Source organism: Eptatretus burgeri, chromosome 12, assembly GCF_056783735.1.
Source record: "Eptatretus burgeri isolate ZD-2024b chromosome 12, Ebu_testis_v1, whole genome shotgun sequence".
NCBI classification, from domain to species: domain Eukaryota; kingdom Metazoa; phylum Chordata; class Myxini; order Myxiniformes; family Myxinidae; genus Eptatretus; species Eptatretus burgeri.
Window position 1 is genome coordinate 33,396,133 of NC_140972.1, and position 24,739 is coordinate 33,420,871.

Genomic DNA, 24,739 nt, shown 5'->3' on the forward strand with positions numbered 1-24,739 from the left:
GTCACGCACAGGGCTTTTATTCCACCATTCGAGTTCTCCAGGGTGCTCCCTCGGCCGTTCTCACCATGTGGTATCTCCGCCACAAAGGTCCCACTCGTGTTCGCTTTCTTCCTCCTTCGGGTGCTGCCACATGGACTGTTCAACATCCCAACCAAGATGTTAGCCTCGCCTCTTCGCTTGTGGCTTCACATCCTTCTGTTATGAGCCGTGTGCGCTTCTCTTACCTTCCCCTTCCCCCATGCGCACACACACATGGTTGGTGTCTTTTCTCAGGACAGCCATCACTCAAAGAAAGATGTAGGGATCGTTTCATATGAGCATTTCTTGTGACCATCCTATACCTTCTTTTACATACTTTTTGGAGTAACAATTCCTCCTTTTGCATTTTTACCTCCGCCCACCAAAGATGCGCCGAGGTTACATTTTTACCCCTGTCTGTCTGTCTGTGTGCAGGATATCTCAAAAAGTTGTGGATGGATTCGGACAAAATTTGGTGGAGAGATTGGGTGTGTGACAAGAATGAATTGATTAGATTTTGGTGAAGATCGGGATACGGATCCGGATGCAAGAAAATTTTCGGTGATTCTTCACCATTGAGAGAGAGAGGGATAAAAACTATATAATAGCACGATATCTCAAAATGGTGTGGACGGATTCAGCTGAAACTTGCTGGACAGGTTGGGTTATGATAAGGACGAATTGATTAGATTTTGGTGAAGATCAGGATACGGATCCGGATACAAGAAAATTTTAAGTGATTCTTCACCATTGAGAGATGGGGGCCAAAAACAAAATGTAGTATGATATCTCAAAAATGTATTAGGCCTGATATGTTCTCCTGGATCAGGGATTGTGGGGCAGAGGTATACGCTCTATCGAGTGCCCTTCTTGTTTAAAATGTTTTTGTTACTTGTTTCTTTACTATTTTTCGAAATGTGTTTACATGCTGGAGAATTTCATTGTGATTGCACAGAATTTTTTTGCTTTTGATTTATGTTGTATTAAACACGAGCAGTGCACCCCCACTCCCTTTTGGGACGAATGATAAGGGTACAGAAGAGGAATTTTAGGTGGAGTACAATCTTTGCTGAAGTTAATTAAGTGACTAAATTGATACAACAGCAATTTCTGGTTCTAAAGTGTTTTGCCAAGAGTGCCTTCATTAACTATGTTCTACTCCTGATTTACAAATGTTGTAGTACAAACTTTATAGATGTGCTCACATTGTAATGGTACTGTACATACTTTATAGATGATCTAACATTCTAAATAATGCGTACATGGTAGAAATGTGTGTTGTTGCTGTCCATTGGCCCTGTGGCTGCCCTTCACAGACAGGGCAGCGGCATGAAGACAGCCGATCGACCTCGCAGGAGCGACCGGAAGTACATAGTATGAAGTCTACCAACTTCCTGATAATATTCCACCATTAACCACACCCATATTGATCTGATTGGCCCTTGAGCAAATGTGTCTAGCGGCCCCACACCCATCAGGCTGATTGACAGTCGTAGTCCTCTATTCCCTCCTTTTCCAAGGAATGCAGTTTTTGCGTACTTTGTGGGATCCTTTCAAGCTATTTAAATTTTGATCAGTTTGCACCTTCCCACGATACATTGCAATGGATTCGTGTTTAAACCAAGTTCGTAGCTGTTTTTGAGTTAGTCTGTCAGAAAAGAATAGTTACACACATTATAGTAAGGGTGTGTGTGTGTGTGTGTGTGTGTGTGTGTGTGTGTGTGTGTGTGTGTTTTGTCATGCTACTGCAGTTCTGGGCTGATTACATCCAGACTTGCTACACAGCGTCAGCACAACCACAATTTGTGCATCAGGGTGTTTTAGAATTTTTTTTATCTTTTCCGATGGTCTTGGGAGGGATGTGGTGGGGGCGAAGGGTGGTAGGGGAGGTAGGGGATGCAAATTATCAATGTAAATGTGTATCTTATCGTGCCGTTCCAGGTGGGAGAGGGTATTACGCATTCCCCCACCCTTTACAGTACTGTACAGTATTCCTGTCCCTACATTTTCCAGTCCAGTAAGGTGTTTTGGATTATGCAGCGAGAGGTATTCTGAATTACACATTTGAAGGACAATAACATAACCCCCGTGGCCACTCCCGTAGGAAGCGGGTACTTCTAGTAATACCGTAAACCCTCGCTTAACTGTGTTACGTTCTTGAAAAGTGCGACTTTAACTGCAACGACTTTAAGCGAATCCAAATTCCCCATAAGAATTGATGTAAATTGAGGGTTAGATTCCAGGGAAAAAGTTTATCGTCAGACAAATGACATTATTTACATATAGAGTATATGTTTTAAGTAATATAAAAAAAAACAATTGAATGCCATCTCCAGTTGCTTTTGTTTTCTCATCATCTAGTTGCTTCAGATCCTCATTGGTGAGCTCTTCTCCATGTGATTGCAGAAGTTCTGTAACGCCGGCTTCTTCTACCTCATCAAAACCTTCTTTATTGGTCAAGACGAGGATAACTTTCTTTATTGCAGGAACAACATCTTTAAATCGTTTCATGTCATTGACACATTCAGGCCACAAATTGCTCCACACACCATTCATGCACACCTGAGTACGTACGATACTGTGCGTACTCTGGGTGGGTTTATACACCGGTATTTACGGTATGCTTTATCCTGTAGCTTTTATTAAAATGAGGAAAACCATTAGTTTGGTACTAAATTAGAGGTAAAACGACTTTATAAACGAATATGTTCCCAAATAGATCAGCGACTTCATAACAAAACAATGTTTGCCAGGACAATGTTAATGGAGGACTCACTGTCGTAATGAGAATGACAAATGGGCACTTTTGGGTCTCATTTTTCTACTTCAGCAATGATCTCCCAAAGTTTATTCAGTGTTATGGGATGGGAAATTCTCCGCAGATGACTAGTTGGTAAATTATAGGTTTATAAGTTTTATCTTGGTGAATTTTTATTTTTTTATGAGGATTTATTTTGTATTGAGCCAAGGGAATGTCCGGGCCATCCCTACACAAGAACTCTACTGACTTGATACTATTAGAGAGATGTTTGGCTGTCTGTGTCACCATTTTTCTCAGAGATGGCAGAAGGGTTCTTCGACAAACTTTCAAAGGTTCACCAGTGAGTGTCGGGGAGTGTTTTAGGCCAAAAAAAAAACAAACTTTTTTTGAATATTTTGAAAAATAAAGGTGGGGATTTATTTATTTATTTTTATCGCTCTATCGTGCCTTAGCCTTTGTAGCTTTGTGAAAGGTAACATTAAATGATCCCAGACCCCATTCCTTAGTGGCTGTCGGAAAGTGTTTTAGGCCCCCACAGAAAATAGAAAAACGAGAAGGGCACTCTTCGACATTGTGACATTACCAGATATTGCCTCCGCCCACATTATTACATCATTATACATACTTATACCAAATTTTAATTTTAATCCCTGAACCCAGATTCAAAATATTAAATAATTTGCTGCATGCATCTGATCTGGTTGAAATTTAAAACAAGATTTTCATTCAATCCAATGTAGCTACCCGATTATCTTCTTCTTCTTTCGTCTGCTCCTGTAAGGGGTCGCCACAGCGGATTATCCGTCTCCATTTCGCTCTGTAATTTCCACCAGTACCCTGCTGACCAACAGTACCGGTGGCGGTCGTTGGTAACCCGGGCCTCGACCGATCCAGCATGGAAATCTGTTTTATGATCCGCATAATGATTTGGCACAGTTTTTACGCCGGATGCCCTTCCTGACGCAACCCTGGTCGCCTCATACGACACATAGGGATATGGTACACTTATTCTACCCGGGGTATACACCGGCCCAGTACACTGGTACTCATTTCGCCGACCTCGGAAGGATGACGGGCTGAGTCAACCCCCTGGTGTATTAATTCAGTGGCCCAACGGGGCTTGAACTCAGGACCTTTTGGATCCCAAGCCGCTGCCCTAACCACTGCGCCAACACCAGGATATGGCTGCCAGACTATATGACCTATTAATTATTTGTGAACACCCTGGTATCTCCAAGGCTTGGGGAACATGTAGGTGAAGTTTCCCCTCGATCTGTCAAGCCGTTCTGGAGAAGATTATTTGAAAGCCTTATTCTTCAAAAAATTATAGCTACCAAACCATGTGACCTATGTTGTCATAGATAGAGAACTTTTTGTTCATCATGGATAGGCGATTCTTTTGTGTAAAGTTTTACCTCGACCTGTTCAGCCGTTTCAGAGAAGATTTTTGAATGTTTTTAATGTTAAAAACAAGATGGCTGCTGAATCACGTGACCAATGGCATCATCAATTCCCCCCCCATACAATTAGCTCCAGATGACCCTCAAGAATTTTCATACTGATCTGATAATACGTTTGACGTCTGCAGTTATGACTTCATAACAAAGCCACATATGACATCATCAAAGAATCACACTTGTTTCCTATGGGGAGTACTTCACATGTGCCAAGTTTCAATTTTTTTCTATGGACTGGTTTCAGAGATGTAGAGGTCCAAAGATTTTCCGTTTTCCAACATGGCTGCCACACCACATGACCAATGACGATATAAGAGTGAATAGAGCAAAATATTTGTGAAGCACGTTCTCTATTGATGAAATTCATCAGCAAAGCGACGGGTAAAAATGCCTAATCTGTACTCACAAGTGTGTGTCAGTGTGTTCCCCCCATAACTCCAAAATCATAAAATCGAATGGCCTGAAACTTTGCAGGCATACTCAGAACTGCAAGGGAGTGTATAAATGAAAATTGGGTGTTTAGATTAATTTAAACGCCCATTTTGAATATCATCAATGACCTTCTTTAATTATCCTTTATCAAGCAGCCATCTTTGGTCACCTCACTGTCCCTCGCCAGGGTCTTGATTCGCCATTTAAATTTTTTTTGGCCTCCTCAACAATGCCTTGACTTGGAGCAGACTGCAATGGTTTCTTAACGATATTTTTTAAATTTTTTTTTCATTTTCCTTTTATATCATTAAATGCCTGATCATCATACCTTAAACTCACTGAATGCATCGCAATGCTTATAAACGCCAGGAGACACCAGTGTTCATGGCTTTATTTCATTTCCACACATGTGATAATCTCTACAATCTCTTAACCTGAGCTGAATTAAAAAAATTTTAACTGTGGAATTGACCTTGGCAGCAGTTCTGACTGCTAAAAAAACGTGTTTATTTGCCCAATTCGAACATTGTCTGACATTCCGGGCGTCTCTATGAGGTGCATAATGTGACCAATCGGCAATCGCTAAAGCCTGCCGTTCCTCGTCAACCATTTTGTTGGAGTGCTTGCTTGAGTGCATAAGCCACTTGGCGGCGCTCTACAAGTCCCTTGGATGTTCGTCTGCAAGCCATGGCAATACACAGCAAAAGTACCCACACTGTCTCTCTCCACTGTCCCTTTGCACTGTCCTGATAAACACAATCAAAAATCCATTGATCGACCACCTCTCTGTTTTGCACCTCGTGGTGTCATGCGGTGCCAAGCCTGCCATTCCTTATCAACAAATGGATGGAAGTGATGGATGGATGGAGGGGAAGGAATGCAGTGAAAACTCTCAAATCTGAAATATCTCAAAATTTGAACTTCAAAAAAAAAAATTATCGTGTCACTGCTTAATACCGATTCATCTGCTGTTGTGATGGCCACATTCAAGAAGTAGGTCACCATCAAGATCTGTATTTGGGTAGTTGCACTTGCATGAGACGCAGTGACATAACCAACATTTAAAAATGCGTGGCATAACTTATGGCCACTTACCATGTTCGATGATGCAGAGCAACCTGAAGACTTTGAATGTTTGAAGCTTTCAAGTGAGAAGGTTGACGCATCAGAATTGATACGTTATGCAAAGGAAATGAACATTGAAGTGGCCAAGGACTCGCATGAAGTTGACATTGCGGAATGGATAAATTGCGACAGTTAAGCACCTGTTGTTTGCCAGATGACTGATGAAGAGATTGTTGGCATGGTTATTAACCATAATTGATGAAGAAAATAATGATGACCAAAAAAAAAAAAATGGAGCAGATGACGATTGATCAGAGAATAAAATTTGGAGAACAGTATATAAGCACCTTGCAGGGGATGAATTTTATATCCAAACAAGAAATCATGACAAAGTAAAACTTTATGGTTTACACCATGTATTGACTCCTAAAATAGCTATTTATATTCTTTATACTCTAAAAACTCCAAAGCAAAAGAAGAGAAGTAAAAGTAGGCCTCAACGTTTTTGGCAGCATGCTCCACATAGCGTCAGCAGGAAGTGTGCATTTGTTATTCCATTTGACTTAGTTATTGTGTGTCTGTGTGTGTAAATAAAAAAAGCTGTACTTATTAGCAGCACGACAAAGGCATCCCTCAACCCTCCTTTGAGCAATTAGCATGCTCACCGCTTTTGGCGACTGCAGGTTGGCGAGAAAGACGGCATGAATTTGTAATGTATTCAATATACCGGCAATAACTCGCCGCCTCTTTGCCAATGACACTGTGGGGTCTTTAACATCCACCAACGGCCAGTGCTGGCAGACTCCTCCAGCTTAACACCCATCCGATGGACGGCGCACACATTGAGGTCTCGCTCTGTATGGGAAACACCAGGGTAACAGTTTTCTACCCGGTTCAAGATTCGTTTATAGCTGGGTCGTGATGTGGCCAAATCACTCAATGGTTTGGAATTGCTTTAAAAATTCTCTGATCTGGATATGGATTCGGATTTTTCTGAAATCGAATCCATTTATCGTTGTCACACACCCAACCTGTCCACCAAGTTTTGTCCAAATCCTTTCACAACGTTTTGAGATATCATGCTCACAGACAGGGTGATAACATAACTTCCACCAGCAATAATAAAAGCAGTAAACTTTCTTCTGAGAAGGTGAATAGACCTAATCCATTGTCATTTTCCTACTCGTTTGTTTCCAGAGCACGTTCTGCTCACGTATTCAAATATCGATTTGGTTTGGTAACCCTTCTGACGGTGTACTCATGCTTTGTCAAGGAAAAAATGAACATTTAGAATCTACCATTCCTTTGGCCCCTTCCCAGTCCATTTTGCAATCACGAGATCTTGAGAAGTGATTTCCTGCAAGCCTGGGTCGTTGGATGAGACTGTACCAGCTTCTGCAAGAATGGTGGAATCGGTGCTTGGGCTTCTGTCTTCGGAGGAAGGAGGGTGGGAAACTGCAGCAAGTGAAGTCCCAGTTCGGTGATCCTTTTAATCAGGTGCAGCAGGTTCACTCGCACCTGGTCATCAAGTAAACTTCTTCACTGCATTTATTGGGAGCAGAAAAAGTCCTCAGAAGTGGTGTCCCTTTCAGCGCCGCATCTTGTCGTTGCCACCTACGGTTTCCATCAGCTTTTGCCAGCCTCTTTCCTTAGACATACTGGTCGATCATTCATCAATCCACAAAAATGGAAAAAGAAAGATAGATTCGAATTTGAGTACCGAATAAAAACACTAGGGCCGAATCCCTTATTAGCCTTTGGGTTAATTAATCCCTGGGTGTGACAGTGGGGACGTGCACCCACCGGTGTGTTGGCATGGCATCACATGCCCATGATAACAAGTGCTGAAGTGTACCTGGTGCGTGGAAAAGAAGTGCTGAGAGTTGTCAACCTCATTGTGCTTCCATCTGCCATGGACGCTCCGGACCATGTGCGTGAGCGCTGATGAGCAAACTGTTTTACATTTCTTGAGTTTGAACGATCAGTTAAAGTTCCAGAATTGACGATCAACCTTTCGTTGTATGTTCCATTCGAAATTTGTTTCACTGACTTGTCATGAAGGTTTCGTCAATTTTTCTCCATAAATATGTGCCATGCGTTACCTTTGTGTATGTATGGATCTTCATTGTCCTTTGAAGGAGCCACAAATGTTTTGCGTTTCTCAAGTGAGGTGGTGTGTTCTTCTATTTCCAAGGGTTGTGCACAGGGTTGGGTTTTAACAATCTTCTTATCAGGAGCTGTACGATCTAGGCATACTTCAATATTATCATGAAAGTTTCTTTTAAGTGGGCTGTTGCACTGTGACGTGACCCACGATTGATTTTGAGTTTTCCCACGTCTGGTCTGGCACTTCACCACCCACTTGACCCGTGTGAGTCCCGTGTTTTGACAATTGTCAAAACATCGATTGATTTTTGTTTTCAATGCTAGTTTATCTCGTCCTTGACTTGTTACGCAATATGGTGTCTGGCTTGCATCACACCACGGAATACCATTCCTTACATTGTTAATGTCTTAACATATGTAATTATTTACAGTAAAAGCAATCTTTTTGCATTTCGTGTTGCAAAATGATCAGACTTCTTCGTAACTCATTTCACAACATGAATGATCGCACTATGGTCACAACGTGTGACAGTAAATATATATTTTTTTTCACCTCCTCTGTCCACTCAACTCCATCATCCTTGTTCATGTCCAATGGGTATATGTGGTGAAAGCTGAGTCTGAGAATTAATTTTTAAAAATCAATACACACTGTTCAGCTCACATTCTCTAATGTCTCATTAACCCTGTACTGTGTCTGTCCCGTGTTCCCATGTGAATGAACAAGATTCGATAGAGCCGTGTCTGTCCTGTGTTCCCATGTGGATGAATAAGATTAGATAGATAAGATTCATAGTGATTCTGAACAGAGGATGATTTTCTCTATATTTGTTACATCACTTTTATCATCTGTGTACGTGCGCGCACGTCCCTGCCTCTCCCTCTCTTACCTTTTGTTTATAAAAACCTGTGTGTGGTCATTCGGGGTATTGGACTTCGCCATTATTAAGCTCAAGTGATTTGGCTTTAAAAATCCAGTAAGGGCCAATTGGGAAATGCGCATTGAAAGCACTCTTCAAAGAGTTGATTGTCACAGTTATAGCAGCTTGGTTATATCGGAACGAGCTCATTCATCATATGGTTCCCATCGTGTGCTGCCTTTTTGGCTGCTGGTTACATAATTGGTTATGGGGGCGGAACATATTTAGCGGCTATGCTGTTGATGCAGTGCCTCTATTACCAGTATACTGGTGCTCATTTTGCTGACCTTGGAAACATGACAGGCTGAGTCAACCCCCTGGTGTTAATTCAGTGGGAAACAGAGCTCGAACTCAGGACCCTAGGATCCCAAGCCACCACCCTAACCACCAAGCCAACACCAGATCATGTGGTCACGGATTGATTAACCCCAACTTGGGGCCGTTCAAAAATTACGCAATGCTATTTTTTTTAGGGAGACGTACATAGGCTTGATTAAACCTTACGAATCATTTTTATTCGTTATACGATTTGATTTTTTGGGGTCCCTCATTGTGTTAACACTCAAACCAAACAAAGCCAATGGAAATCGGATGCAACAAAAGCCGGATAGTGTATAATCGGCAGAGATTTACAGACCTCATGTGTTAGGTCCACCAGAAAACCAAGGAGGAGGAGATTGGGACCAGGCTCTGTGCTGAGTGTTGGTGCTGCTTAAGCAGTCTCCTTGGCTATTGGACACAATCCTGGACGGGTCGCCACTCCGACACAGTATACCAGTATGCTGGCACTCATTTTGCCGACCTCGGAAGGATGACAGGTTGAGTTAACCCCACCTGGTATTAATTCAACAGCTGAGCGAGATTTGAACTCAGGACCTTAGGATCCCAAGACCCCCACCCGAACCATGAAGCCAACACCAGGCATAGAAAACCAAGATGGTGGCCATATCATTTCGTCTGGGTGCTATGGTGGGTGGAGTGAAGTGACAGATGTGAGTTTGGTCTGGCAGCTGTAAGACCAATGGGTGCACATTTCAAAAATGGACTTCCAACAAGAACCCCAAACAACACTTTTTTTCATTTATTTATATTTTCATTTCTGGATGTTGTCCGACAAATCTGTGACCCCCCCCCCCACCCCCCGTGTATCGGCTTGGATGTCCATCAGTACGCAAAATTTTAGCCTTCTATGTCACCTGGAAAGTACCCATTTTTAATGTGAGTCAGTCAATGAATCGGTGGTTAGAATGAGCTTTATTTCCTGATAATGGGACGCGGTGATGATCCGTTGCACCCCCTCCCCCACCCCTTCCCTTTCCTCCCTGTGAAATTAAGGCTCTAGTCTGATAAGTTCTGTGTTTCTGCAAACATAGTTCCTTGTGGTTATGATGAAGTGGAATTTTTTAAATCATTAAACTCCATTGCAGTTTTTGCAGTTGTTTGTAGCTCGGGTGGTGCTTTTTCCAATTTTAATGGTTGCTGTACGTATTGGTGAGCTCGGGTGGTGCTTTTTCCAATTTTAATGGTGAGGGTATGTATTGTTTAGCTCGGGTGGTGCTTTTTCCAATTTTAATGGTGAGGGTATGTATTGTTTAGCTCGGGTGGTGCTTTTTCCAATTTTAATGGTGAGGGTATGTATTGTTTAGCTCGGGTGGTGCTTTTTCCAATTTTAATGGTGAGGGTATGTATTGTTTAGCTCGGGTGGTGCTTTTTCCAATTTTAATGGTTGCTGTATGTATCGGTTAGCTCGGGTGGTGCTTTTTCCTGATCCGTGTTATTATATTATAATCGTTAAGTTCTGCTTCGTTTCGCAACATGATATTCAAAATTACCCACACGCGGTTTTTGCGTGTTAATTATTTTGTTAATCAGTAAAGTCGTTTTGATATGACCGCGGAAGAATGAGACGGAAAGAGTTTCGGCTGTTGAGTGGATTGTCCAAGTCATCGAACGGAACGACGGCATGGCGGAAACACCTGGAAAGATTCCGCGAGAACAGGCAGGCTGAGGTTGAGACGAGCGATTGTGTGGTGTTTGTTTGACTTGAGGGATTGAATCTCCGCTCCGAATGTTGCGGCCGGGAGGGATGCTGGCCGTCCTGCTTGTGCACGTCCCAGGCCCGGTGCGGCGAGGAGCCGCCCGTCGGGTTGGCACTGCCGCCCGGAGCCTTTGCTTGGTTAGCGCCCTCCCTGAGACGAGTGTTTTACCTTTAAAATCCCTGAACAGTGTCGTTTGAGTCATTGTCGTGCTGAGATGATCACTTTAAATGGTCGTTTACTCTTCGGCGAACCACGTGTCACGTCCGTCGGGTTCATGATGCAACACGGTGACTGTATGTCGTGTACGTCGCGATCACCTGTTCAACAGGTTCTGCTCATCGCGGTTTTATTCCACAGGCTCCGCTGAAGGTTGTCAAGGAGTCTAAGAAACCTGATGGAATGACCGGCCCTGATGTCAAGCTTGCAGAGGTGTGAATCCCCGCTTCCATGGCAACAGCTGACCTCCATGTTGGTCAGAGAGGACCTCAAAATCAAATGTTCCCCCCCCTCCCCTCCTCTCCACCCCATCTCCCCCCCTGTCCCTCCTCCCCCCTTTATTCGCACGTTGGTTGCCCTCTGATCTTTCTGGTCTGGGTTCCAATCACTGACTCGGATTGGTGTCGCCCTCGCAATGGACCTTAAGCCGGTTGTCTCGTATGCTAGCATCAGTTGCTGGACGTTAAAGATCCCACGGTGCCTTTCACGCAGAGTAGGCGACTTGTCGCCGGCACCGTCGACAAATTGCGGGAATTCCACAATCCACACACCACCTCCAATTATTTATTTATTTACCGAAAACGATTCCACGACCCACACACCACCTCCAATTATTTATTTATTTACCGAAAACGATTCCACGACCCACACACCACCTCCAATTATTTATTATTTAAAGTGGGAGTGGCGTAGGAAAGTGGGCGTGGCTTATGAAAAATATTATGCGACTCAGGAGGTGTGGTCAAACAAGAGCATTGAGAGAAGTTTATCGGGTTTTCTGTGTGTGTGTGTGTGTGTGTGTGTGTGTGTGTGTGTGTGTGTGTGTGTGTGTGTGTGTGTGTGTGTGTGTGTGTGTGTGTGTGTGTGTGTGTCTGCAACGCGAGGCTCCACAGCACAAACCAGCAAACCAATTATTTTTCAAATGGTAGTCCTTCAAAAATAGGGTGTCTATTTACCATCATTTTTAATGAGGAGTGCCAGTTGGCAAAATACGCAATAGGAAAAATCTTGCCAGGCAGAGGAACAATTGTATGTGAACCAATACGTCTTGGCAATGAATCTTCGTCGGTGGATCGGTCAGAATGAAAAGCATCGTATCCAGCGCTTCGATCCTAGCGGATCCCTCGTCGCCTACCGGCTTGTTTCCAACTTTGTCTGTCTGTCTGTGAGCAGGATATCTCAAAACGTTATGGACGGATTCGGAAGAAATTCGACGGACAGGTTTGCTGTGTGACAAGGACGAATTGATTCGATTTTGGTGAAGATCCCAATCCGGATACGAGAATAATCTATCTATAATTCCAGCAATGTGTGTGTGTGTGTGTGTGTGTGTGTGTGTGTGTGTGTGTGTGTGTGTGTGTGTGTGTGTGTGTGTGTGTGTGTGTGTGTGTGTGTGTGTGTGTGTGTGACCGCTGTTTCTCGACAACCGCTGGCCCGATCTAATTGAAACTTGCCAGGTATATTGCTGGGGACCTGAGGATGTGCCTTTTCAAGGATTGATATTAATTGGACAAGTGCTTCCCAAGTTATGGCCATTTATTTAACAAACCAATGAAGATACACGTTGTTGCGTGGGCGTAGCCGCTGGGGAAGGGAAGCTCAGCCGTGTTCCCCATTACGGGTTACAATGTACGGACTTCCAGAGAGTGATGACTTCGTGTATTCTAATAATTTCTCGATTTCTTATGTGCATTTATAGATAAACACAATGCCGCAAGTTATGATCGTTTTCGTATTAGACGGTGCATAAATTTTGGTAACATCAGAGTGCTGGTGTGCAGGAAGTAATTTTTTTCCTCTCATCCCTTCTCTTTTTGTTTTTCCTTGGGATGACATTGCGAAAAGGCAAATTACGTTGGCGCTAATTGAATAATTGGCCATCAAAACCTAAATTACGAATCATCGTAACTGTGATATGCGAACTTCCACGCCACGCACGTACGGGCACGCGAGAGCGAAGAAACGGCCTGTGTGGTTGTTGTTTGTTGGTCGCGGTAGGAATATTTATTTATTTTTATTTTTTATTTTTACAGACACGTACTAGTAATAAAAATTCAGTGATTTTTTTTCACTATTGTGAGGTTGGACCAACAACAATATTATAGCATGATGTCCCAAAATGTGCACGAGTTGTGACAAAACTAGGTGGACGAGTTGGTTGGGTGACTAGAGCAAGCCAATTTGATTGTAGTTCAGATCCAGATCCAACCTATGAGTGGACGAAGATATACGTAAACTGTTCAGCCTGGTGGAGGTATGCGCTCTACTGAGTGCTGCTCTCGTTACCTTTTGCAATCCTTCGCATGAAAAAAAATCCCTCAAGCCTCTCCCAATTACTTTGAGAATGCTGTGGCATTTTAACTACTTTGATTGCTGAACTGTCTACATTTGCTACGTTCTAGCATTGTGTGGCATCGTGATCTGATGCAGTGCCTGCGTGCTTGCTTCCCGACTTGCCGTACGCAGCTCCAGCCACAGCCAGCATACATCGCGGAGCGGCTATCCGTATTCGAAAAGCTCAAGGCCGAACACGACGCCTTGCTGGCAGAACGGGCAGCCACTCAAAGCCGACCAATTTGCGTCTCACTTCCTGACGGCAAGCAGTTGCAGGCTGAATCGTGGCGCGCTACACCGTACCAGCTGGCATGTACGATCAGGTACCTTTTATCACCTGGCATGAACTAGGTCCTCGTGTCGGGCGTGATGTGTATTTGAGTGGGATGGACAATTTTCGTTTAAGCTTCAGAGTTCTTCGTTATCGTCGCCGTTTGTAACGCATCAACAAGATTACAACATGGCTATCTTGAAATGAGGTAGAATTGGGAAGGTAAGTTTTGTAATATATGTCACTATGACGACTGTGTGAATGGACAGAATTAGGAGAGGAATGTGCTCCTTCAAGTGGCTTATTTTTATTTTCTTTCAACTTTTAAAAATTATTATTGTTATTATTATTTGTTTACAGAGAATTGCGGCTTGTGGAAGAGCAACTACACGGAATAGATTGGGTCATAACAAGACAGAAGGAATAGTGGAGAGGGGGTGGGTGGGGGACATCAACAGCAGAGTTGAAGGGGGGCACTTGCACAAACAATGGTGTGGGGAGGAATTGGGGGGGTAGGAAAAGATGCATGGGGCGGACAAGATGGATGTAGAAAGAAAATCCCAGCAGGGGAAAACAGGAAACCTGGAAGGAGGAACACTTGGGGTGGGGTGGTGGTTGGAGGAGAAGGGGGGGTATTAACGAGGGCAGAAAGGATCATGATTTTGCATCGGGGACGATCTGATATGGTGGTGAGCAGCTGTCTTGAAGACCTGAAGGGAAGAAGAGAATGTAGAAGTTGGTTTCACAGGAGAGTGGGGGAAAAAAGGGAACAAATGAGTGGAAGTGAGCAGTGATCCTGTGTTGAGAGTTTCATCAGAAGGGGGTTGATGGTGGACCATGTGCACCCTGCAAAAACCTGGGGAAGACAAGGCAGAGAAAGATCATCGGGTGCAAGACCAGAAAGGAGAGGGTATAAACGTTGTGTATTATTGCTCATTGCACATTTGTTTGTTCAATTTATTTTTGGAACTTGTTGGGTGTCACTGCAGCCAGGGGTTGGCGGACAGCACAGTGATTGCCAAGGTAGACGGGAATGTTTGGGACCTGGACAGACCTCTCGAGAATGACTGCTCATTGGAGCTTCTCAAGTTTGATGATGAAGATGCTCAAGCTGTAAGTCTTCCGATCAGAAATGTATTTGCTGCTTGCCGAATATTTTCCAATACGAGATTTCTGATTTCTGCATAGTCATGTTTATATTGTATGATGAATCCTGCAGGTGTACTGGCACTCGAGTGCACACGTCCTCGGAGAAGCCATGGAGCGCATTTACGGCGGCTGCCTCTGCTATGGCCCACCAATCGAGAATGGTTTCTACTACGATATGTTTTTGGACAACAGGTAACGGTAAATGCGTAATAGTGAATCGCACGCCCGAGGGGCATAGATAGTATCGGCGTGAGAGTTTGAGAACGCACTCGGGCAACGTGCATTGACTGAGTCTATTACGGTGCATTTTTCCTCCCATGCATTGACGTATTTTGCTCATAAATATTCACAGGGGCGTTTCAAGCAATGACCTTCCTAGCCTTGAAAGTCTTTGCAAGGTTATTATGAAGGAAAAGCAGCCATTTGAACGTCTCGAAGTGAAGAAAGAAACCCTGTTGGAGATGTTCAAGGTGTGTTTATGTCCTACACTTTGGTGCTTGAAATATTATTGATAAGGGCTCATTTGTTTGGTAGTTTCCGAGTCGTAGTTGTCATCTGACTGTACGGAAAATGTGCTTTTGGACGTGGTTGTCTGTTAATCCATGAGTGTGTTCAAGATCATCTTGCACTTATTTTGACATTTCAATTTCTTTCTTTCCTTTTATTTGTTGGTAAATAAAGGTTTATTTTGTTATCTTGCCAAAACGAAGTTTTTGCAAGATATGTTAGTCAGCTTGTATGTTTTTTTTTTTTATTATTATTTTTTTTTGTCTGTAATCACGTATAAAAAAATTCTGCAGAGCACAGTTATCATTGGAAATTTTTGTAACTTCGCATATCAGAGGCCTATAGAGGTCCCTTTCAGCACATAAAATTTTGAAGGTCAAGGTCATTTTGTCGCAAATCAGGGGAGTCGACGAAACCCTTATTTTTTGAATAATTTTGATCGGATCGTCTTCAAACTTCATGGGAATATAGTTCATGGTCTGGCGCTCAGCTGATTAATTTTTGGTGGCGATTGGCCTTGACCTTCATGGTTAACGCCTAAGGTCAAACATATTTGACCCCAAGGTCAAATTTTCAAGTTTTAGGAACCGTATCGTGTAGTACCTCAAATTGAACACCTCGATGAGTGCTTTCTCGATATGTCAAGCTTGAGACATTATGACTTCATTTGGTGACGTTGTGAGGCAAACGCATATTTTTCCTGGTTACTCTATGCAACGATTCTCATCAGAATCTCTCGTAGGCAAATATTCCTCAAGGAGTCACTCCTGGTGGATAGCAGCTCTGTTCACCTCAGTGTGACCTTAAAGAAGTCACACGTGGTCACCTTTTGGCAAGATGGTTTATTTATTTATTTTTGCTTAATCCTGCTCTCATTCACAGCCAATTGTAATCCTTTTGCTTCACCCAAACACAATCACGGGTGAGAGACACTCATGTCCAAACTCTGCAGTTAACATGTTAATTTCAGGGGGTTTGACATTTTGATTCATCAGAAACTACATTGCACAACCTTTACTCAGCACATCGTCCACTATTTGATGTTCTTGGAAATACCCAGAGTGCCTTGTGTAGTTGCGATGTCACTTTGTTGCCCTGTGGTTGCAAAATATTGTCTCTCGCCACTTCACAAACTTTCAGGAAATCTGTTTATGGTTGTGCTGAACAAACACTCGTGGTTTAACGTGTATTACCATTCTGGAACATTTTTCACACTACCTAGTTGCGTGAACTTTCTATGAAGACGTCATGTTAACACACATCCACTAGAAATTGCTTGCCTCTATCAATAATGCATTTATCAACGGCACGTTTCGATCTTTGTTGTGGACTCGATATTACCAGTTTGACATTGACTGATTTTTTTTTTTCCTCTCCCTCAGTACAATAAATTCAAGGTACGAATTTTGAATGAAAAGGTAGATACACCGACTACAACAGTGTACAGGTAGGGCGTGTGGCAGATTTGAGACTTTTCAGTTGGGTTAATTGGAAGAGTTGAGGGATTGGTGTTCCCATAGGAACATATTTTTACAGCGCGGTGACATCGCGCTGTTATATAATTGGCTATTCTGTCCTGTGTCTTCTATCACACTTATGGCTGCGTACGTCCCTTTGATCTGAGGGCTATAAATAGATATTTGTCCAACGTCACAACTCTTCCCATCATGCATGCTATTTCATCGTGTCTACATTTAAATTTTATAACTGCAATATTGTTTCATCATTCTTAAACTAGACTTTTACTTCCCCCCAGCCACGCGATATCGAAGTATTCGCTTCTTGTTTATTTTATTTTTTGTTTGTCTCGGGTTGTCTACTTGTTTTCTTGTAATGCTTCGAATGTACTTCTCAAGTCTTTGTCCTGCACATGATATGTGTTCAAATTCCTCAAGCATCTTAGATCTCCATTAATTAAGTAATAGAAGGATCGGGGTTAAAGTAGATGGTGAGCCTGTTGGAGGCTGAAAGTAAAGCTTGTACTGGTGGTGAAATCTTTATTGTTTATAGAAATGAATGACTGAAGTGATGATTTTTTTTTTGATGTTTTTGTTCCCAGGTGTGGCCCATTGATCGATCTTTGTCGCGGACCCCATGTGCGTCACACAGGAAAGATAAAGGCCATCAAGATCCATAAGGTTTGGCCATAATAATTAACTGTATCAACATGTCTCGAACTTCCTGCTTATGGTGGGGAGAGGAGTTGATGTGCTGAGAACTGTTTCATCGGATGTTTTCAAGGAACCATTGATCACGACGTTTCCTTGAACTTCACGTGGTTCTTCCACAGACTATGAGTCCGATGTCTTGAAATACGAAAATGTTTTGCTGATTTTAAATCTTCATGCAGTTTCATTTTATAATGCCTACAGTGATCAAATGTTTAAAATGATGTCTCTCTGGGTACTCTTTAGTGAATATTTTTAAGCATGGCAATATTTGTAATGGTATTGAAAATGTTTCACAGAAGGAAGTTGTTGGGTGGTATGTGCTAAGGAAAGAAGTTGACCCTTGCAATTAAAAGCATTCTATGAATCGCAGTAGAACCTTCAGCCAAGAAGCTGACCCTTGAAAACGCTTGATCCATCGAGAATGGCCGTCCAACAAAACGGTTGTGATTGTAAGTGGGTGCGTCTCTTAGAACTCATCCACATACTGGGAAGGAAAGTCCGATATGGAAACCTTGCAGCGCATCTATGGCATCTCCTTTCCTGAGAACAAAGTGCTGAAGGAGTGGGAGAAGATGCAGGAGGAAGCCAAGGGCAGGGACCACCGCAAGCTTGGCAAGGTGCCGTCATTTTCTCATTATCGTTTGCTTCTGGATTTTCTACCTGCATCTGCTTTTGTATGCTCATCTGTTACTTAAACAATTTTTGCTTCACTTTTTTTTTATTTTTTTTTAATTAAAGGGTCAATGAAAAAGTTTTGTGAAAGAGATACTCGCAAATAGTCCAAGACTCACTGTCTTTAGACTTTTCAATATTTATTTATTTATTTTATTATGCACCATGTATGGAGCATCTGTTCTGCCAAAGCAGTTTTTTGGCTGGGGTTACAATCTTGAGGGTGCAAGAACTTCTAATTTGGCCAGGGTGCCGGCAGAAGCTCATCTACTCTGCATGAAGGACGTCATCGGATCTTAACTGTCCACTATTGCCAGCAGATGGAACACCCCATTTAATGTCCATCCAAGGGAAGGTGCAAACATTGATGCCTCGCCCTGCCTACGAAACTTCAGGGAGGATGACAGTTTATAGCTGGGCTGAGATTCGTAACCAGGCTAAACAGTTCAGAGGCTAATGTGTATACCTCTCGGCTTTCCTGACTGCCCCATATAATTAGTAAGAATATATATTCAACCTTCTTAATCTTTAATGGCCAGAATTATTTCCCGTTATTGTGGGGTTGGCTGGGGAAACTTTAGCCCAGGTCTTTCATGAACTGGCTGGCCAGGCCTGATGTTGAACTAAGTAACGTTAGGGTAGAAATTAGAAATTTGTGCATGGTGCCTGCGATAGCTAGTCTACTCTTTGCGAAGGAGACCACCGACCACTTTAACATCCATCCAATAATGCTACCAGATTGGGCGCAGATGGAAACTGGAAGGGCACTCGGTAGAGCGCATACCTCCGCCACGCAATGTCTGATGAAGTAGAATATATCAGGTCCATTTTTCTTTTTTTTGAAAGATCCAGCTGCATATCGTTTTTGGCTCCATCTCTCAATGGTAAAGAATCACTTTCAAAATTAAAAAAAATTCTCGTATCCAGCTATCTGGATTCAGATCTTCACCAAAATTGAATATATCCTTCCTCGTCACACACTCGTGGTCACCAAGTTTCGTTCGAATCATCCGTAACTTTTTGAGATATCATGCTATATATCGTTTTTAGCCCTACCTCCTCAATGGTGAAGAATCACTTTAAAAATTTTTTTTTTTTTTTTTTTTTTGTATACCTTGGTCGAGGCTCGTATGAGAGCTAACACACAACTCACAGCAAGGAGGCATGAGACAAGAGGGGTGGGAGTGGAAGGGACAAAACATTGGGGAACAGACACAGGTGAACTGTGGAAGGGAGAGGGATGGGGATGGGACGGGGAACATGGCGAGGAGAAGATGGACATTACAGGGACTTTCAGGAAGGAAAACAGGAGAATTGAAGGAAGTGGGCATGGGTGGATTATCGGGGGTAGAAAAGATCGAGGATTTGGATGGGGGAAGATAAGAGGTGGTGGTGAACAGCTGTTTTGAAAGCCTGGAGGGAAGAATGGGAAAGAATAGAGTGAGGAAGTTTATTCCAAAGGCGGGAAAAAAAGAGGAATGAAAGAGTGAAGATGAGCAGTGATTCGTGATTTTGGTAGTTTTACCAGAAGGGGGTTGTTGGCGGACCTTGAGCGCCCTGTGGAAATGTGGTTGGGACAAATCGCAGAGAGAGCAGGGGGGCAAGGCTGGAGAGGAGTCGGTAGAAGACAGAAAGACCACCGACCAACCTGCGGTGATTGAGTGAGAGGGCCCAAAGACTCAGCTTCATTGCGGGAGATGCCAATGATCTTAAAGCCCTGGTTTCGACAGCGTGAAGTCGAGAAAGGTGGGAGGCAGGAGCACCAGCCCAGAGGGGAGAGCAGTACTCCATCAGGCTACGGACAAAAGCTTTGTAAGTAGTCAGGAGCTCAAGAGGGCCGAGGAAGGACTTTGCACGACGGAGGATTCCCAGTCGGCGACTGGCTTTTGAGGCAAGGTTGGAAATGTGACTTTCCCAGCGAAGGTGATGGCAGATAGTGAGACTCCAGAAGCTTGAAAGAAAAGACTTCTTCCAGTGGATTGTTGAGAAAGTGGATGGGGGGTTTTGTAAACGGTCCTTTCGAAGAGACATAGTGAGAGTGTGAGATTTGTGTGGATTGAAAGACATGTTCCACGTGTTGGACCAGTTTGTGATTTTATCCAGATCTGCAGTGAGCGAAGAAGCTGCTGCTTGCCGGTCTGAGGGATGACAGATGGTACGGCAGAGGGTGGAGTCATCGGCAAAGAGAAATAGAGGATTTTCCAGAGAGTCCGAGAGATCATTGATGAAAACCAGAAAAAGAACAGGGCCCAGAACGCTACCTTGAGGAACTCCAGCCTGCACAGGAAGAGGGGATGAAAGAACCGCATTTAGGGCCACACGTTGACTGCGACAGGAGAGGAAGTCTGCGAGCCATGAGTGGAGATGGCCTTGAATACCATGGGAAGAGAGTTTGGTGAGTAGGGCAGGGTGCCAGACTGTGTCAAAAGCACGTGATATGTCCAGGGATACGGCCTTGATTTCCTGTCTGGCATTGAGGACCTCCATCCATTGATGGGAGAGCAGTACCAGCATATCCAGGGTAGAGTGACCTGGTCTGAAACCAAATTGATGATTGGAAATCAAGCCATTGGAGAAGAGGAAGGATTTTCATGTCTGAAGCAATGATGGATTCCATAACCTTGCTGATGATTGGGAGAAGGCTGATTGGTCTGTAGTTACAGGGATCTGTTTTTGCACCTTTTTATGCAGGGCAGTGATGTTAGCAGATTTCCAAGCAGATGGCAGATGACCTTGGGAAAATGAGAGGGTGAATAGAACAGAGAGAGGGTGAGCAAGAGCAGAAGAGCAGGCTTTGAGGACACGTGGGCTGATGCCGTCTGGACCGGTTGCAGAATCTGACTCGAGGTTTGAAAGCAAGCTCTCCACCTTGTCAGGAGAAAAGGATACAGAGTCCAGGGACAGTTGGGTGCGACTGGGTAAAGTGGGTAGAGATAGTGATGGGTTTGGGACACAAGATTTAGCTGCAAACACCGAGTTTAGACATTCAGCTTTATCACGTGTGGAATCAGCAGTGCGGCCATTTGAGGTAAGGGAGGGGATGGAGGGGGAACATACACCAGAAACAGATTTGATTAAACGCCACCAGGATTTTGAGGAGGGAGAGAGGTCTGAGAGTTCAGACTTGAGATGAGAAAGATGTTGTTTTCTGGCTCTCCTGAGGGTAGATACACACTTGTTCCGAGCTTTGTGGAAAGAACTGAGATTGCCCTCAGTTGGGTTTGCTTTCCATGAGGCAAAGGCAAGTTGTTTCAGGACAACTGCCTCGCCACAAGCTTCAGTAAACCAAGGGCGGGAGGAAGGGTAAGACAACTGAACACGAGAGGGGATAAATCTGTGCATGAGGGAGAGCAAGGAATTGTATCCTCATCTGGCTCTTCACCAAAATATAATCATTTCATCCTTGTCAGTTGTCACACACCCAACCTGACCATCAAATTTTATCAGAATCCATGTACAACTTTCAAGATATCCTGTACCCAAACAAACAAACAAATGCAGACAGGGGTGAAAACATAACCTCCTTCCACCTTCGGTGACAGAGGTAAATATACATTGTGCTGTGGCTAGGAATTCCCCCCTCTCTCTCCAGCGGGGTTGGGGGGGGGCAGGAAATCACTTGCACTGTATCATGTTTACAGGTGGAGGTCGTAGATCGTCTCACAACCCTCCGTTGAAAATTTTGATGGAGATTGGCCCAGCCGTTTTTGATTCTATAAATATTAGATGTACATACTCAGAGAATTGCCTTATCTTCTATATTTGGATATGTTGGGCTGTTAGTGGGTTTTTTTTGTTTGTTGATCCTGTTGAACTTCTCTTCACAAGCAATGTCTGTGGCTCATGGAGGCACTCTTATATACTGTACTGCACATAATATGTAGGACAAGGACACTGAGATGTCATTGTATCTTTACATGAATATCAGCCATTTGGTAGACAGTTGATTATATTTACATAGTACAATATGTGGGAATTTAACCTTGGATTGCAGTATCACGAGCTCTGTGCTCAGATGGGAATGTCAAACGGTTTTTAACTGATTTGTGGAAAAAACACAAAATTGCAATCAAAATGTTAGGTAACACTTTTTTTTGTATGAAAGTGCAAAACTGCTATTTATTTTTATTTTCTTGCATCTTAAATACGGGACTGGTAGGATGGCTTAGAGGTACACACACCTGCCTCTAAGGTGTCTAGTGTGGGTTTGAATCCCGACCCAGCTATAAACTGTCATCCCGCTGTTTCCCAGTGAGGGTGATTCATCAACGTGTGTGCCGTCCCTCGGATGGATGTTAAAATTGGCATCTCATCTGCCGGCATTAGTTGTTGGGCATTCAAGATACCATGGTGTCATTCACGAAGAGTAGGCGAGCCGTCAGCACCATCGCCAAATTCCTGCCCTGACCTACAAGAGGGCATTGCATCAGCGGCACTTCCACACGCTCAACCAATGATGCTACCTGCAGCCTTGTGCTGCATATGAAAGAAGAATATCTTAAATATTACCTTTTGTTTGATTAATTATAGATGTCTGTCTTTAATATCACATGCATCTCTTGTACTCCCAACCGTAGGACCAAGAACTATTCTTTTTCCATGAACTGAGCCCTGGTAGCTGTTTTTTCCTGCCCAAAGGAACTTACATATACAACACGCTAATTGAATTTATCAAGGCAAGCTCACTCTGTTTGTAACCCGTCGCTTCACTGACTGGTTTAATCAAAAGACTACATGTAATATTTCACAAACATTGCATGTCTTTCTGTGAGTCTCAATGAACATGTTAAGTGAAGTGAAACGTGTGGGGGGAAAAGTATCCTTCATAACACATTGCTGCTGTTGCTGTCATTGTGGCTTGTTCCTGCTGTTGTCATGGTTGTGCTTGTTTGTATGCTTCTTCCGTATACTAATATATAAATATATATATATACATATTTCTTTTGTTTCGAGAAGTATTACTACAGATGATTTTGTGTGGTTCTTCAGTCTCCATCACGCTTTATTTTAAAGGTGTCTTTCTCTCGTACCATTGGAACCATTACATTTGAGATCCAGTTACTGCTTCTTCCTCTTCCCTCCCAGAAGACGGGCTTTTACGGCTAAACGGACGAATTTTTGTTTGAATTAAATTGATTATTAGCTTTCCAATGATGCCATTTTGAGTTCACCTGGAACGTAGTTTCGGGGAGCTTGTGGGAAGGCCCATCTTCCGTCTGTCCACAAATACTTTCAACTTCTTCTCTGAAACTACACACAGAATATTGATGAAACTTTACCACAACGTTCATCACCGTGTATGCACCAAAGTTATTTCATGGCATTAAAGAAATTGGGCCCTGAGGGGGTCTACAGGGGTTGCCCTCCCCCCCCAAAAATAAGTATTTGCTTTTTTCTCAGAAACTATACACACAATTTTGATGAAACTTGACCGCAACCTTCATCACTCATGATGTACCAAATTTTGTTCATCCATTTAAAAACTTCCAAGTCTAAGGGGGTGCACAGGGGGTAGCCCCCCCAAAATAGGTATTTGCTTTCTTCTCAGAAACTATACACACAATTCCGATGAAAATTGACCACCGCCTTCCTCACCCGTGATGTCCCAAAGTTTGTTAACGACATTTACAAATTGGAGTCCAATGGATTCTACATGGGGGTTGCCCCCCAAAAGAGGTATTTGCTTTCTTTCTTCTCAGAAAGTATATACAATTCTGATGAAACTTGACCACTGCCTTCATCACCCATGATGTATGAAAGTTTGTTCATGACATTAAAGAAATTGTGGTCTCAGGGATTATATGTGGGGGTTGCCCCCCAAAATATGTATTTGCTTTCTTCTCCAAAACCACACACACACAATTTCGATGAAACTTGACTAAAACCTTTATCATCTGTGATGTACCAAGGTTTGTTCATGGCATGAAAAAATATCCATAGGTATTTACTTTTTTCTCCTTTACATATTTTGTGGGTCATCCATGCCTACCAGTGGTTCCCTGGTTATCTTATCAAGCCGCTACCAGGTGAGCTCCCAGGTGTTATTGTTCCATGTTTATTATTCTATGACAGCAGGAACCCTTTAGATTTCAGAATAAAGTGTGATGGACACTTCTCCTATTTTTGTAAGAGATGATGCTCAAGTTTCTGCTTCTTATTGGGTTTCCAAGACAAAATGCGGGAAGCCTATTGGGTTTTGTTTGTTCGGGTTATCATCGTACTTGTGACGATTTTTGTGGAATGACTTTTGAAAAGATTGTTACAGCTGGCAATGCCAGTCTGCGAATATTGAGAGCGCACCCTTGGAACTCGATCATAACATATTGTTTTTTTTTTTTAAACTTTATCCTGTTTTGGTGGCTATCTTGGATTTTCTCCCCAATATAAAACTATCTTCTCCAGAATTATTAAACTGATTACCATGATATTTGTCAGACAGTTTAAACACCCCTAGATGGTGTTGATATGTGAGTTTGAAACTTTTTCTCGAAAATCTATGGAAGATTTGCTGTTGGTCGAATATGTTAATTAATCAACAAACACTGAATTTTGACAAAAGAAGTAGTTTACTATATGTAGTTTGGCCTGCTGATGCTGAATGGGCCACAAAACGTGACACGC

At 43.0% G+C, this 24,739-nt stretch overlaps 1 protein-coding gene across 4 annotated transcripts in view; it reads left to right on the forward strand.

The window, feature by feature from the left end:
* Positions 1-24,739, forward strand: part of LOC147015382 (threonine--tRNA ligase 1, cytoplasmic-like) — a 74,562-nt gene that overhangs the window by 12,622 nt on the left and 37,201 nt on the right. Inside the window, exons 1-10 of one of the 4 annotated variants that reach the window (XM_085850066.1) lie at positions 10,484-10,758; positions 11,156-11,227; positions 13,481-13,671; positions 14,609-14,732; positions 14,839-14,960; positions 15,121-15,238; positions 16,658-16,722; positions 17,335-17,413; positions 17,917-18,063; positions 22,696-22,794. In XM_085850066.1, coding sequence (XP_085706192.1) covers positions 10,723-10,758; positions 11,156-11,227; positions 13,481-13,671; positions 14,609-14,732; positions 14,839-14,960; positions 15,121-15,238; positions 16,658-16,722; positions 17,335-17,413; positions 17,917-18,063; positions 22,696-22,794 — 1,053 coding nt within the window. In that variant the 5' untranslated portion in view covers positions 10,484-10,722. Of the gene's footprint in view, positions 1-10,483; positions 10,936-11,155; positions 11,228-13,480; positions 13,672-14,608; positions 14,733-14,838; positions 14,961-15,120; positions 15,239-16,657; positions 16,723-17,334; positions 17,414-17,916; positions 18,064-22,695; positions 22,795-24,739 lie in introns of those variants that run through there. The other 3 variants (XM_085850065.1, XM_085850064.1, XM_085850062.1) reach the window with 3 other exon arrangements.